Genomic DNA, 16,230 nt, shown 5'->3' on the forward strand with positions numbered 1-16,230 from the left:
TGCCCAGATGAAGACCCAAGTCCAGGTTTTCGTGGTGACCTATGTTGTGATAGTATCAAACTCCTAAGCCTGTTTTACTGACGAGGTGGAATGGGGTCGAAATACATCCTTGATGTCGGCTACAGCGAGGGTGGGCCCTGCCAGCGTTATGCTCGGTAAAATAAGCCAGGTGCAGAAGGATGAACGTTGTCATGATTCCACTTACATGAGGCACCTAGGATAGGCAAGTTCGTAGAGACAGAAAGGAAAGTAGAGGTTAGCAGGGGCTGGGGAAGGAAGCACTGTGGTTTCACGGGAGTTCTTATTGGGGATGATGAAAAGGTTTGGGGTGTAGACATCTGTGGTGGTTACACAACATTGTGAGTGTGTTTAATGCCACTGAAGTGTGTATTTACAAATGGTTAAAATGATTAATACTATGTTATATATATTTTACTACAATAAAAGAGTGAAGGAAAAGAAAAACATTTTATAGGACCATAGTATAATCACTGTGTATGGTACATTAATGTTTCTTTCATAAAATTTGGAAGATAAATTTTTAATCTTAAAATTTTTTTTTAATCTTTTATCTATGAGGTTTATTCTTACTTTACTTCATCTTTATAACTATTTTTGATCAGGTCTCAGACCTGTTGGATGCATTTAATGGACAGGAATGCAGCCATCAACCACAGTATTTTTCCTAAGAGGAAAAAAAAATGCTTTATTGTATCATTTCCAGAAATGCACTGTGATAAAAATCATTGTATGCACACACACACACACACACACACACACACACACACACACACACACACACCAGGTTTGCAGAAAAACTCTGATGTTTTGTTTCTCTGTGCTTAGGTGTCTGTGCCTAGGTTTGCAGTTGGCATTGTAATAGGAAGAAATGGGGAAATGATCAAAAAGATCCAGAATGATGCCGGTGTGAGAATTCAGTTCAAACCAGGTAGGTTTTGATGGTTCTCAGAAGTCCTCAGCATTATGAAGGATTAAAGAACACCTCACAAAACAAGGACTTTGTTATTAGCCCACTTGTGTTCTTTGCTCTCCCTCACCCTCTCTCTCTTTTGCAACATTCTGTTACCAAATTTCCAGTTTAGGTTTGTCCTCTGGTCCCTCATTTCTTTCTGTGGATTTGCTGGCCGGGTCACCCTTCTTGTGCCAGAACACTCTAGCCCAGGGGTGTCCAGGCTTTTTTCTTTTTTTCCTTGGACTAGTAAAATTGGGGGGAATCAACATAGCATTTCCAGTTTTTAATTTTGCCAAGTAAAGACTTAAAAAAAAAAAAACTGTTATTTTGCTTTCATAAAATTAAAGATAACTTAAAACCATTAAAAAAATCGTAAAATCAAGGACCGTTCTTTAAATTTTATAAATTTACCTTTACAAGCAAAATCATCTACAATGTCTTTATTTCACTCATTTCTCTGAAGATGGGAAAACATCATGATGGACTACTTCTGGGAAAATACTGCTGTAGCTCAACTCTGTTTTCCTTGGCACTTTTTTTTTTTTAAGTTTAATTTAGTTTCTATAGTGATATCTTTTTTAAATGGCTGTAATTGCATAAGAAATGAGTATTGACGTGGATCACGCCAAAAGATGTAGCCGCGCACGTTTCCCTATGCAGAAGATTCCCTGATATGGTGATGTTCTTACTACCCTCTTTGGCACTGGTTGGAACATTGATTGCAAATCAGATTGACGTTTGTTTCCTTCTGAAGTTGGGCTTTTCCTAATCCCATCTTTCACCTTGTTCCACAGATGATGGTATTAGTCCAGAGAGAGCTGCACAGGTCATGGGACCCCCAGAGCGATGCCAGCACGCAGCACATGTCATCAACGAGCTTATTCTTACAGCCCAGGTGGGTCTGGCTCTCTGGAGCTTCAATATCTCACCGGCAGAAGCAGCAGGTGCTACCTGGGGCTCTCGGGGCGACACCCTGGAGCAGTCACCCCCTCTCAAGTCACGGTTTTGGAAACCAGTACTCTTGTCAGTTACCTCCCTCCAAGATTATAGCCATGGGCTTCTCCACATCTGTCTCTTTCCCGCCTTCATTTTTGTTTTTGTTTTCCTGCTAGTTTATTATTCGTCTGCCTTTATTGTCTCAGAATCTAGATTTTTTTTCACAAAGTTCCTGACTATTTAAACTGTTTGTGGGATGTAACAGTGCAGATTGCCCGGTTTCAAACAGTCCAGTGTACCTAGTGTAAAAGTAAAGTCTCATCTCAGCTCTAGAAGGCACTGCACGTTCTGCCCAAATCCTGACACTGTCTTCATGCACTTGATTCCATGCACGTCTTCCTCTGGAATGTGAGCAGGCTTGTGTGATGCTGTTAGGATACACCTGCCCCCGTTGCAAATTGCTCTGGAGAACTACTGTAGCTGGTGGCAGGTTGGCACATCATGTCCCCCAGGTTTGTAGGAAAAGTCTGAGAATAATAGGAGCTGAAGAAAGAAGCCAGAGATTAGAAACCACCATCCCAGCTCCGCCACTTTTCATGTGACCTTCAGCGAACCTTTGAACTCCTCTTGGCGTAGTTTTTTTCAGCAGCAAACCAAGGGGTTTGTACCAGGTGATGCACCCCACATGATCCCCTAAGTCATCTGGCGGCACCTGCTGAGGTAACAGGTTTATAGACCCCACCCCCCACCCCAGATCTCCTGAATCAGAGTATCCAAGAGGGTGGCTTGGATCTCACCCACAGCCCCAGGCAGTTCTTAGGATGAGACAAGTTCAGAGAAGCGTCACTAACTCATCTCTGACATCCTTTTTAGTAGTAAGAACTGATGATCCCAGGACTGCAAAGGCCGTGAGATGATGAGGGGACAGCTTGTCTTTGAGAATCTGTGGCATACCCAGAAAGTTGGCCACGTGTTTGTGTTCTAGCGTAAATCCCTAAAATCACCTTGTTTACTTGTCATTTGTCGCTCATGAAAGCAGAGTGCAACAGAAAGCACTCCAGTGAGCTCGGCTTTCTGCGGGTTTCGATTCTGGGTAAACATTCAGTTTACCCTTCGTCGACAGGAGCAGGCTGTGCCGATCGCCTGCTCAGCTTCTCCCTTCCGTGAAGGAGCTCTCAGCTTGACCAGGTTCGCCTTCAGCCTTTCCAAGATTTTAAATGTTGCTGCTCCAAAGTGACTCAAAGGACAAAGGCTGGAATGGGGTGTTTCGCCCTCGAGTGAAAGGAATCTTCCTCGCTTAGGTGTTGGTTGTGGGTTTCGCTCTCTGGTGGGGAAACTGTGAGAATAAGTCGGGAGACTTCTCCAGCCCCGGACCGTGGGCGGATGGGCCTGGCTTGTTCCTCCCTCTCTTGGGGAGCAAGACAGCCCATTTTTCTTTAAAACCCTTTTATTCTTGTTGCTGGTTGAACTGCAGGGTGTTCTGACTCTCAGAGCGGTGTCTGAATGGTTCTCTGTAGCAACCTTGTCGGGAGAGGGTCAGAAGTCATCCTTGCTACTCATGTGTCACTTTCAAAAGCTCATAGCTCTTCAGCATCTAATATCTGGTTTCTGGTAGGCCCAGCATTGAGAAGAAAACCAGCTCCTGATGCCTGTAGATTAAGGCCCAGTAATTAAAACTCCAGGGATAAGGGCACTGGGCTTTAGACTTCGGAATTTATAGCTGACTGCCTGTTTTAGTTGGGTGTGTTTGTGCTGTTTATGTAACCACGTGATTCATCCGCGCACGTCTTCTTGAATGCGCCCGTGATCTGTGTTAATTCGACTTGTAAAGAGCCTTCAGCGTCTGAAATGTGGAAAGGTGCTCAGGTTCTAATGTGTGGCGTTGATTACATCCTGTCACTTAACCTCCTCCCCGGAGATGAAAAATAGTGCTGGTGGCAGTGACAGAAATGTCACCTGAGCTTTGCTTCCTTCCCAGGAAAGAGATGGCTTCGGAGGCCTGGCGGTAGCCAGAGGAAGAGGCCGTGGCCGCGGTGACTGGAGCGTGGGAAACCCTGGTGGCATCCAGGAGATAACCTACACAGTGCCGGCAGATAAGTGCGGCCTCGTCATAGGCAAAGGTAAGAGGCGGTTGCTGGAGTTCGGCGTTCCCCTTCCAGGTGTTTGACCTGAGAGCAGACAGGCCACGTCCAATACCTTTGAAGCACAAAGTTCCTTCTGTTTGCTGCCCTTGACTGAGGGGACCAGGTCCGAGGCGTCGGCTGCCTTCTGCAGGAACCGTCCTCTGCATGGGCCCTCGTGAATGGGGCAAAGCCAGTACTTCATTACAGCGTGTAAACAGATGGTCGGGAAGACCCGCTGCCTGTGGAAGCAGCTTAGGTTGTTGAGGCACCCTGAACAGGTGAGGGGCCGCTGAGTGTTTGTCGATCGACTGATTGGTGATTAACTCACCTCCAGGGAGCTTAGAGGAACCGTTAAGATAATTTCCTCAAGCGAAGATTGCTTTCTGACGAGTGCGTCACTTTGTTCCTTACTGGATTTGGGTATTTGCTCTCTATTGACACAACATGTGAAAGTGGTTTTTATCTTTTCAACATATTTACCAAGAGTATCAGGCACCCTGTGGAGGGAAATAAAAATTGACTTGTTAGTTGTTTCTAGGCATTTTAGAGGACGTTGTGTAGAAGCCCTCATCAATGGCTAACGTGGCTCCTTCCTGTCCTTCAGCGAAGAGCGAGCGAGAGCAGGCAGGTTTCTAGGCCATTGTTGCTGGCTCACCTGGGCTGGCCTTGACCAAGGAAGGCTGCTGAGAGCAGGTCTGGGGCTCGCGGAGCAGTGGGCTTAGCTTCTCTGCTCTCTAAGCAAAGCCCTTGACCTGGTGGGAAACTCATGTTCAGCATTGGGTTTTGTATTTGCCTATTTATTCCCTTTGTATGTGTTTGGCAACATATGGAAGAAATAAATACAGTTTTCTCCCTAGAGTTTCCCCAGTTTCTGTGATCACCAGACATCTCTTAGCTGTTGGAGGGGTGCTAGCATCCCGTGGAACCTGACTTGGGAACGTCTTCACCGGCAGAAAGCTGAGGCTGGCGTGGCACGTCCTCACGAGCCGGCACAGGGCTGGAATTCCTCCTGTCCCCCTCATTCACCTCCCAGAATCTGCACTGGGTCCCACTCCTGGACAGTGTGTGTTTTATGCTCTTCTAAAATGTTTCTCTCTTGTATCCGTGTTGTCCCTGGGTGGTTAACCTCTCAGGGGTGTAGGAACGACGTAGGTTTGCTTTAATTTTCTGGCAGGGCGTACATGCTGGGAGGTGTTTAATGGACATTGTTGGCTGCCCAAATGCTGTGATAAGTCAGACGTGCTGCCCAGGCCATCAGCTGGCCTGCTGCCATGAGGTTAAATCCAGCTGATGCCTGGAGTTCAAGAATCAGATCTAGGTTTTTCTGTGCTTTTTGAGAACCATTTTGTCAACGAGGTTTTCATGGGAAGTGTCGTCTCTAGACCTGGCAGCGCCTTTCTGTCTTCACTGTGATGGTTCCTCCTAGTCAGTGAAACCTCGGTACTCACAGGACAGTCGCTCATAGTTTGTCCTCTACAAAGTCATCCTGAGCGATCCCCAGAGGGAGGAGACAGCAGAACGTAGCAGTAACTGACGCTGTGTCCTGGTGCTCCAGTAGCAGCCTTGGGAAGCCAGGCTGAGTTTCGTTTAGGCAGGAGCAGGGGCCTTTCTGTAACTCCCCGCCCCAGGGGCTGGGTATGAGGTCTTCCTGTTTCTGGGGAAAGGCGCGGGGTGAGGGGAGCCACACGCAGGCAGGCCCTGCAGCCCTTGGACAGACGCTGCACCTCCCTGGGCCCCTGCTGGATTTCCATGATAAATACAGCAATAGTGACAGATAGTGTGGCCAGCCCTGCTCTTGTCAACCCAGCCTTTTAGCAGGTTTGATTAATTGCTTTACGATTTCACATCCAGCCGGGGGCCACTGGTGGGTCGCTTCTGCCCCCCGTCAGGTGGAAGAATGGGGCAGGCTGCTGAATGAGCCTGTAGACGGCCACCATGTGCCAAGCTGGCGACCTCCTCTTAAAGGAAGATGAACTTAAATTAACTCCTTCCGGCCCCGTGCAGTTTTGCGGTGCCTTCTCGCCTTATTAGCATGGGCCTGAGGCCTCAGGGAGGAGTCTGGGGCTGCTGGTCCAAGTGCCTGATGGAGGGGAGCCGGTCTGGGCCCGTGGGGACCGAGTGGTCTGGGCAGAGGGTGGGGTGGGGGTCCCTTCAAGTGCTGGGTGTGCAGTGGGAAGGTGTCCGCCTACTCTTGGCTCCTCGGCGCTCCCTAAGAACACTCTTGCCTAGGAGCCAAGCTGCTGGCTTTTCCTGATGCCAAGGAGGTAGAATCCATGACCTGAGTGAAGGTGGGTAGTTGTGGGGCTGGGGGGGCTTGCGCGTACCTGGAAGCAAAGTGAAGCTGCTGAAGACTGTCTGTGACTCCTGCCTCGGCTGGTGCTGCCCCTGAGACCACGTGTTTGCTCAAGGCTCAAGGTGTAGACAGCACAGGGACCCCTCCCCTAAACTCAGCAGACCTTTAGGGAAACCATGCATACAACACTGTGGTCTGCTGGGCTGTTCTTTTTTTTAATTTGCTTTTAAATTTAAAACTACCCTAAACCGAGCTAACATCCTGCCCAGACTAACGTTTGAACCAAGCTTTCTTGAATGCCGACTGTCTCCTGGTTTCCTTACTACGGTGTAAGGGCCGCTCACACTTCCTTCAGGAAGAATGGCTGGACCCAGGCCCCACCTTTGCATCCTGACCCTCGTAGAATCCCATCATGCTTTCTGGATGAGATGAGCCATGCCTGCTCTTGGTGTCCCTTACTTACCTGCCCCTCGATGCTTTTGTTCAGACGTGGCTTTCCAGCAGGGCCGGTGGAGGGCAGGTTGGGAGTTTGAAGGATTGTGGACGTGTTACAATGAAACGAGAAATGTCACTGCAGCTTAGTTTCGACTCTGGGTGGGGAGGGGTGACACGGAGACTGGCCTTTAGTCTTCGTTTTGACCCTTTGGGGCTCCCTGGTACCCTGCGTCAGATTTTATACACATCGTCTTTTTCCAGTTCTGCAGAACTCTGTGCTCCAAGTTTTCCTTGAATTCTGGCTCCGCCACCCCAATTGAGCAGAGCTGATCTGTAAGTTCTGTGAAATTTGAAGAGAAGAATCAAACCATTGTTACACTGGTGGAGCTTTTGTTACGCAAATTTCATTAAGAGACTGGGACTCTCACAGGTTTTTCAAAGAGTCCAACTACATTTTCATTAGCCCCACTCCACCCAGGCCTCTGTGACCTCCATTCTCAGGCTGCCGCTCTGTCTAGACCTGTCCCCCACCCACGGAGGAAGAAGAGACTTGAGAAGAGACAGGATGGGATATTAAAGGCTTGAGTGGGCTCTGGGTATTGTTGGGGCCTGTGGCCGTCTGTTTGACCTGTGGAGGGCGGGAGACAGCAGTGCGGTGGCCCACACCGGGGCTGAAGGCCCGCATTGTGCCAGGGAGGGGCCATCAGGTCACCATTCTCATGCTGAGAAGGATGGAGTGCCTTCTCCGGAGCTGAGCTCACTGTGTGCAGATCTGTGGGCCAAGGCCCAGACCTGGTTTCTGGGCCACTCCAGGCCTCTGCATAGGACACTGAGATGGAGACCAGCTGGTGCCACGTGGTGTCATTGCGCCTCAGCTTTGCTTCACAAGTCTGGCTTCACAAATGAGACAGCTCTGGTTTTTACAAGAGCTGTTTTAAAGTATAAATGGAAAGTCCTTGTCTACTCTTAGGACGAGCACTGGTGTGCAGAAAATACCCATTCCTCCTCCGGAGGAGGGAACTGTAGTCACCTACTCTTCTGTGTCCTGCCCGCAGGGGGCGAGAACATCAAAAGCATAAACCAGCATTCAGGAGCGCACGTGGAGCTTCAGCGGAACCCGCCTCCCAGCACGGACCCCAGCCTGCGGATGTTCACCATCAGGGGCCTTCCTCAGCAGATCGAGCTGGCCAGACACCTCATCGACGAGAAAGTGGGCGTACGTACAAGGTCCTTTCCCCACCTGGGAGATAGGAGCTGGGCTTCCATTTGGATGTCCAAGGCGCCTGTTTCTCCCCAGAACCTTGTACTTCCTGTGGCTCTTGGTCCTCACGTGATGTGAGGGCAACAGCCCCCTCCCACGTTGCTGAGGGGGAAGGTCGGGGCGCAGGGACACCAGGGCCAGGCCCAGACGCGCAGAGCTCGCCCAGGCCACCGCAGCTCAGGCCCCGAGCCGTTGGCCCTGCAGGCGTAGATGAGCAGCCAGGGCCGGCAGCCTTCCCCCAGCACTGCCCCCGGACTCCCACTGGCATCGCCCCGGCGGCCAGCCCTGCAGGCAGCGTTCATTGACTCTGGCTTTAGTTTCAGGCACCTCAAAGCAGATAAAGAAAGGGAGTGTTGATGGAGGACAGATTGGCCACTGCTCACCTCAAAGGGGACGTAGAAGGGCAGAAAGCCGTGGGCCAGCCTGAATTGACGGGACAGTCAGCAGGTCGGTCCCTACCCCCAGGGCGACACGCTAGGGCAGTTGTGGTGGTGCCGGTATTGGCTGTGTGGTGGTATCGGTTGCTCAAGGGGCAGAAGCTGTTTCTGCAAGTAAAGTCCACTGTGGGCAAGGAAGGCTAGTGCGCGTGCCACAGGGCATCTTCACTTCACTTGTCTCTCTCCCCGAAAGCTGTGGTTTGCCTCGGGGTGGGCCTGGGCAGAGGGTGCAGGCGCAGCCGACAGGAGGTGAGAGTTCCCTCTGTGTCCTGACAGGGTGCCAGTCTCGGAGCGCCCGGAGCCTTCGCACAGGGCCCCTTCAGCCAGCCACCTGCCGCGCCGCATCAGAAGTGAGTCTTTTCTTGACTGGAAGAACTCACTGCCCCCAAGGGGTCCTCCTTTTCCAGCTACTTCCAGGGAGTGCCAGCCGAAAGCCGCAAGTTCTGGGCGTGGGCAGGACTCCTCTCCTTCTCTCTTACTGGTGGTCCCTCTGGCCTGTCTGTTGCTCAGTGACCAGTGCTGGGGCGAGAGCCTTCCCAGAGGGCGGAGGGTCTTGTGGTCCCGCCAGCATCCCGTAGGAGAGCTCACCGCCCTGGGGCTGGGTGGCGGGAGGGTTTTTGTTTGTTTGTTTGTTTTTGCAAAAGCCGTTGTATCGTCTTTATTTGTTTTCCACTTTCTTTTAGCACCTTTCCTCCGAGGAGCTCAGGGTGCTTCCCAAACATGGCCGCTAAAGTGAACGGAAGCCCTCACAGCGCGCCTGTGAGGTGGGTGGGCCGCCTTTACTCCGCCCTGCCGCGTCTCCAGCAGAGGGCGCTGTGCTTGCCGCGGGGGCGGGCGCAGGGGCTGGGGGGTGGGGTGCGGCCTGCCCTGGAATGAGTCCTCTTGTCCTCCGCAGTGGTCCTCCGGCCTTCCTGACCCAGGGCTGGGGCAGCACCTACCAGGCGTGGCAGCAGCCCACACAGCAGGTTCCAAGTAAGTGACTCGGGAGGAGGTGGGATGCCCCCGGGGACAGGCCTGCTGGGCTCATCTCCAGCTGGGCGGGGACAGGGGGCCCGCCTCTCTCCTGGCCCACCTTCTCAGCAGCAGCCTTCCGTCACTCTGGTCCCCCAGAAACGGGTCCGAAAGGCCTGTGGGCCCTGAGAGTGTGGTTTGACCTGAGCCCCTTCCACCGCTGCAGCCTCTTCAAGCAGCCCCGCCTAATGGGTGCCCCGCCTGCTCCCCTCCTCTGGCCTCAAGGTGGTCTTCTCCCTCTCTCCTCCCCAGCACCATCTTAGAAAAGGATTCTCTATCTCCCGAACTTCCAGAAAGCGCATGATTAGAGAATTTGCTTTCTAAGAAAACTGATTGTAAAAGAGAAGGTTCTAGTTGGAATTAAACCCCCTCCCACTCTCTGGCCCCCACGTCAGCTTCAGGAGTCATCCTTGAGTTTTACTGCTGGTAGAGCCCATCTTGCACAGCCTTCCAAACAAAAACAAAAACCTTACCTTAGGTTCTTTTGACGTCTGAAGGGCCAGCCTGGTGGTGTTTGGAAAGCGCTGTTCAGCACATCTGCAGGCTCCCCTCGGAGCGCCAGGCTGCAGGACACGTGCTGCAGCTTTGCCCACAAGGGGCTGGGCCCGGGGTTCTACCTCTTTCCCCTTGAGCAGAGTGCTGGGTGTGAGACCCTGCCCCGGGGCGCCTGGTCAGGTTCACAGCTGGAGAAGCCCCCCCACACGTCTGGAGCAGTGCTAGGCAGCCTGAGGCATGTCCCCGCTTCTCTAGGGCTCCAGTTCTGTCATCTGTGAAATGAAGGGTTTGGATTTGATTTCTAAAGTACTTGTGAGCTCTGAAATTGCATGGTTGTGTTTGTTCCCTCTCTTCCCCCTTTCTTACTTTCTTACGAAATACCTTAAACGTGCAGAATATCTTAAAGAACTTCACCACGAACACCTACACACCACCCAGATTCCACCCTCCCCATTTCACTGTGCTCACTTAGCCCGCAGCCCGGGCGTGTTTCGCTTCCTCCTGTTCCATCAGAGAGCACCCCCAGGGTGGGAGGCGACCCAGATAGGGTTCCCCAGTGCCCATCGCCCAGGACAGAGGACCTGGGAGAAGCCCTAGACTGTGGGGAGGCTTTGCGTTGAAGCTGCAGGGGACACGTCCACCTCCGTGCAGGGGGCAGTTCCCGCAGAGCCCGCCCCGCTGCCTCCTCAGGCTAGGCGGGCGAGGAGTTGGCAAAGGTACGTGGGCTGAGCGAGAGAAAGCGCAGCTAGCGCCTGCGCCGTGCACCACGCACCAGCCTTCACCTGTGGTGTCGCTTGGTTCACTCGGGAATGGAGAATTGGTTTGGGTCCGAAGAAAAATCCCACTTGCCCACAGCCTCCGTGTCTGAGGGGGCAGTTCCTGCTGCCGCGTTGCCCAGGCCTTGCCGCCTCCTGGTGCCAGCGTCCAGCTCCGAGTCCCGTCCTGCCGCAGCGCGGGGAGGAGGGGTCCCCACACACACCGACTGTCCTCGTGCCTGCGCCCCTCCGCAGCCTTGAGGAAATTAACTCTTGGGGAAAGCATTGTGCCTTGAAATGTGTTTTTGAGCACGTCCTTCCTGCCTGCTGCAGGCTGTGATTCTAACCGAAAAAAAGGACGTGCCGGCGGGGGGTGCCCTTGGCAGAAGGAGGGTCCCGACTTCCAGCTGTGGTCAAGTCTTTTAAACACTACCCGCCCCCCGTGCCCCTGGGCAGGCTGCTGCTCTGCTCCCCCCAGCCCAGCCTTTCTGCCCCCAGTGATGTGGAGAGGAGGGCGGGGACGACCCCCAACACGTCCTCGCCCTCACCCCGGACAGGCGCGAGGCTGGGGGTCAGGTGTGTACCCCGTCTTCTGTCGTCACCTTGAGCGCAGTCTCTGGACACTTCCTCTGTGTGTCCCCTGTAGTTCTCGTCGTGGAAAGGCAAAGCCATCAGTCCTTGAACAGAAGGGCCAGGGAAAGGGAGTGGTCAGCGCCATTCGGATTCTTTGTCGGTTTGCAGGCCAATCCAGGGAGCCGCAGACAGCACTCTGGCCCCGGGGGCTCTGCTCGTGGCAGCCCAGAGTCCCCGACTGAAGAGAGTTGAGGCCCTGCCTGCTGGTCGCCTTGCGGGGCAGCTGTCTGCCAGCCCCAGCCTCGCTGGCCTGGGTGGAGGCCCTCTTGGGGGTCGGCCTGGCTCCTCCCCCAGCCCCCCCACCCCGGGCCACAGGGGCAAGGGAGTGAGTGCAGAGAGCAGGGCCTGGAGCCTGCGGGCTGGGGGCCGAGGCCCCGGGAGCCCGGAGGCCTGACTGCTTTTGTGTTCTTCGCCCAGGCCAGCAGAGCCAGCCGCAGAGCAGCCAGCCCGACTACAGCAAGGCCTGGGAAGACTATTACAGAAAACAGAGTGAGTGCGCTGGTCCTTCTTAACAAGCGGCTCCCCGGCCACACAGCCCCCAGGACTGTAGACCTCAGAGGCCGTGGCTCCCTGACCCCTTTTTCTCTTTCCCGCTTTCCCTGTGTGAGTCGGATCTCCGCGTCCACCTTTGCCACCCTCTCCCCACGTGTGCCTGTGAGGGGAGACGCGCGGTCGTCCTTTGCCGTCCTCCAGTCCTCGCGCTTCTCTCCTGGGCTCTAAAGGGCCCGGAAGGGCATGGCACCTACCCTCAGGGACAGTCCCGGCCTTGGCCGTCCACTTGAGAACCACCGGGTTAGGACTCAGACCAGCCGGGAGCCGTTTCCTGACTGCCTTGCGGTCTTGCCGCTGCCCGGCTCTAAGGCCGCTTCAGGACAGGTGAAGAGGAAGGGCGCGGTGAGACTCAGAGCAGGGAGTCCAGGGTCGGAGCGGGTGCTGAGTTGCTTTTCTTCCAAAGTAAGCTCTTTTCCTAACTGTGCCAGGTTTCTTAACTAAGCCAGTCTTTTTAAAAAGAGGAGGAAACCTAATCACAACCAAAAACAAAAAAAAAATACCCTAAGTGAATCATTTAAAATTAGTACTAAGGTCTCTGGTGTGAATCCCAAAACTGCTGAACCAGAATGTTTGGGTATCGTTGGAAGGAGGTGTCTCACGTATCTTGAGTCTGAAGGGTGTTACTTGCTAGTTGGAAGAGCTCAGGTCATAGGCCGTCAAAGAAATGTTCACCCTGTGTTTGGGATCATTACCAGGTCAGTACCCTTCTGGGGGCCAGGGTGGGGGTCAGGGAGGTCACCGTCACCTGGAGCACCTGGTGAAAGTCTTCCCAGAGCCCCCCATCCAGATTCCCAGACACGCGTGGGCCGGGATGCCCCGCGCAGGTGCACACCCCCCCCCGTGCGGGGCACCCGCTTTCTCGCCCCCCCTCCTCCCCCTCCGGCCCAGGGCACTGACTGGGAGCCGGCAGGACAGGCAGACAGATGCAGAGAATGTGATTCTGGAGAGACAAGACAGACACGAAGGTCTTGTAGGAGTGGAGCAGGGGCCGGCCGAGGAGAGGCTGATAACCGCGCTTTCTGCAGCAGTGCTCGGGCAGAGCAGTCCTGGCGCAGCTCGCTGAGGGGTCTGGAGGGAGAGCGTGAGCATCGGGCGCTTGTCCCGGATGCCCCCGAGGCTTTGGGAAGGGATCCTTCCAGGCTGACGGTGTCCTTGCCTCCCACAGGCGCGTCCCTGCTCCCAGTAACCCGTGCTTTGCTTTGTCCATCAGGTCACGCCGCCAGTGCCGCTCCTCAGGCCAGCTCCCCGCCGGACTACACAATGGCCTGGGCGGAGTATTACAGACAGCAGGTCGCGTTCTACGGGCAGACATTAGGGCAGGCTCAGGCCCACAGCCAGGTCTGTAGCCGGTCCAGCACTGCCAAGACTTCCCAGACCAACCCCGACCCCCCCCCCCAAGCCTTCTGCGTGTGCCTGACCCTGGGGCCCGAGCACAGGGGGAACCGCGTGGGCCCCGGCACTGCTCAGCACGGCCGCCGTCTGCACAGCACCCCGCGGCAGCCTCCCTGGCCCCCTCCTCGCCCCAGACAGGACAGGTTTGAGCCAAGTGGGAGAACTGTTTGGGCAGAGCCCCTACCGGGACGAGCCTGATCTTCCCTCACATCCAGACCCAGAGCGCGGTGCTGAGTGGCACTCAGTTTCCCCCTCTGGGCCCCGGGTCCCCCAGCTATAAAGGAGCGCGCCGAACGTAGCTGACCCTGGGCAAGCGTGGCACCAGCTAGGGAGTAAGACCAGCGCCGGGGCCACTCCCCAGGCCTGTTCTTGAAAAGGGTGGTGTGGCCAGGCCGTCACGCTTGTCCCCGGGCAGCAGAGAGGGGCAACAGGAGTAGGGCTAGTCCACACCCTCTGAAGGCTGGGCCCTGCCTGGAAGCCTGGAGGGCTCTGTCTAATCAGAGGCCCAGAATGGTTTTCTTATAAATGCACGGAAGAGGACCAACTGCTCCCGCAGGTCACATCTCAGGTGCATTTTTCAGGCCATCAGTGCTGACTGATGCCAGTCTGGCCCCTATGGACAGTGTGTCAGTTACCACAGGCCCTGGACCCAAGGCCAGTCGTTCACCTCACTGCCCAAATGGCCCTCTGGGCCTGGTGGGAACAGGTGGCGGGGTGGTAGGTGACTGAGAAGAGGCATCACTCGCTCACTCCCCTCTCCCCGCCCAGCATCCCCTGTGGAAGGAGGTGCCCCGGGGCCTCCTGTACGAGAGAGGTTTTGTCTGGGCCAGATCCCATGACAAGGCCCGGAAGGATGGCGCGTGCCCGCAGGCGTGTGTGCGTGCATGTGTGTCAGCTCCTGTCACCTCCCTGCAGACAGCCCCCGACCTCAGGCCAGCACTTGAGAACTCGCCGTCAGACTAACTGCTCTCCCCCTTCCTTCCACAGGAACAGTAGGACAGTGGCCTGCAGCCCCTTTTCCCCGCCGCCCCCGAAACCATTGTGAGCAAAACCTATTTGTAACAGAGGTTTTTAGATGTGCAAACCTTTTGATGAAGAACCTTTGTTTTGTTCTGTGAAACACTATATTTAGACTAACAGAATTTTTCTAAAAATCGGGAAAATCAGTTACTAAAAATTGCTGATAATTTTTGTTTTGTTATTTTTGTTTGTTACTTCAAATGTGTAAGCTCTGGGATTCTTTTGGAGCAATACCTGCAAATTCGGGCCCCAGGATGTGCCGCAGAGCAGTGACATTTCAACATGGTGTGTTTTTGTTTTGTTTTGTTTGCATGTCTTTTTATTTACAGTTTTTCTGTTGCAACAGAAAGTGGCTTGGAAGTCTTAGGTGGCTTGTAACAAATTCTTTAAAAAAATTTTTAAACAGTATTTAAATATTCTTAAATGTGTAAATTCATTAAATGTTTTACTTCTAATTTCTTGTATCTTGGCTGTCTGGTTTTATTGCATTTTTTAAAAAACTGAACTATTATGTATTGTAATTAATTATGTGAATTCTGAATTGAGACAGATAATTGTATTGCTGTCCAACAGGGCTCGGGAGGGGGCATTTTATAGGGTTTGTATAATTTCTAGAGTTCTAAAGGGGTAATAATATAAAAATGTGTTTGTGTGTTTAGCAGACGTTTTTTCATGTCTCCATGACCTACCGATTGCAATTGTGTATCTAAGACCTCCAAGCTTGTTTTAAAAACAAAACAAAAAAACCTTTCTCTATTCTCTCAGAAATATAAATACTGTTATTTTTAATATTAAAAATAAATTCAATATAACTTTTAACAAACACTGTGGAACATTAAACCGCATAAAAATGTAGTAACTATTTTTTAATTCCAAGGTGTTTTTTGCTTTTTTCTTTTAAATATTTTCTTAATATTTGTCAAATTAACTAGATGAATAAATAAATCTAGCATTAACCACAATATGAATTAAATAATTTTGATTTAATAAAAGGGATAATATGATTTCCAGTGTTTACTGTAGCGTATCTTGTACAGATAACATGTATTTTTAAAGGAAAGAAAAACGGAATTGAAGCTATTTTTTCTTGCGTTTTTCAATTGACCTGGGGGACATTCCGTTTGAGATATACTGAAGTTACAGTGTCTGGGGTTTTTCTCCTTATGTTCCTTATAATGCTTGAAATGTCTAACTATTAAAAAAGGCAATTGGAAAATGTTATGCATGTTGTTTTTTAAAAAAAGTGTTGTTTTTATTGGACTGACAATTCATTTTACACTCTACATAATAAAATTTCCACAAGACATCTTGTGGGCAAAGTACTTTTAGTCTGTTTGCTCTCCGTTTGCTTGTCCCTCCCGCTGCCCCTGCCCGCCGCCCCCCGAGATAAAGGCGAGGACTCTGGCCGCTCTTGGCCGATCGTCTTGCGCTATGTCGGCCCGACCCAGCTGGTGCACAGCCTACGTCTGTAGCTACTTCGTTAAGTTAATTTTATCTTCACGGCTTTGTATAATCTAACGGTTTAACTCGAGAGCCTTGGTTACCTCAGCCCCTCTTACCTGTCACATCTGCTCATCTCTTGATGTGGGTGTGACACCAAGAAGTCAACCACGAGGTTCCTTGCGCAGAGGTGCTGCCGTCCCAAGTGGAGCTGGAAGATTCATTGAAGGGGGTCAGCGCGGCTCGCCCTCTCCCTTCCACACGCCTCCCCACACGTGCGCCTGAGGAGTGGGGACCGAAGCGGTCAGTCTGGCCCGCAGCCTGCTCCCTCCCTGTGTGGGTGCTGTTTACTCTCAGCCCTGGACCGGCTGTGGGACCCTGAGCTGCTGAGAGAGCTGGAAAGTGCTGGCGACTGTGCTCATTTTGTTTCACTGTTTTCATTAAGGAAACAAAAAGGGGGTGTCCTTACCCATA

The 16,230-nt window shown here is 52.6% G+C and overlaps 1 protein-coding gene across 3 annotated transcripts in view; it reads left to right on the plus strand.

The window, feature by feature from the left end:
• Positions 1–15,613, plus strand: part of FUBP3 (far upstream element binding protein 3) — a 49,289-nt gene extending 33,676 nt beyond the window's left edge. For 2 of the 3 annotated variants that reach the window (XM_079926425.1, XM_079926426.1), the window contains 10 exons: positions 847–949; positions 1,768–1,868; positions 3,888–4,029; positions 7,816–7,976; positions 8,735–8,808; positions 9,142–9,222; positions 9,354–9,430; positions 11,770–11,841; positions 13,115–13,242; positions 14,284–15,613. In XM_079926425.1, the coding sequence (XP_079782551.1) occupies positions 847–949; positions 1,768–1,868; positions 3,888–4,029; positions 7,816–7,976; positions 8,735–8,808; positions 9,142–9,222; positions 9,354–9,430; positions 11,770–11,841; positions 13,115–13,242; positions 14,284–14,292 (948 nt within the window). In that variant the 3' untranslated portion in view covers positions 14,293–15,613. The remainder of the gene's footprint in view (positions 1–846; positions 950–1,767; positions 1,869–3,887; positions 4,030–7,815; positions 7,977–8,734; positions 8,809–9,141; positions 9,223–9,353; positions 9,431–11,769; positions 11,842–13,114; positions 13,243–14,283) is intronic. The other variant, XM_079926427.1, reaches the window with a different exon arrangement.
• The last annotated feature ends 617 nt before the right edge of the window (positions 15,614–16,230 follow it).

This window comes from Stenella coeruleoalba (assembly GCF_951394435.1).
Source record: "Stenella coeruleoalba genome assembly, chromosome: 7".
Classification (NCBI taxonomy): domain Eukaryota; kingdom Metazoa; phylum Chordata; class Mammalia; order Artiodactyla; family Delphinidae; genus Stenella; species Stenella coeruleoalba.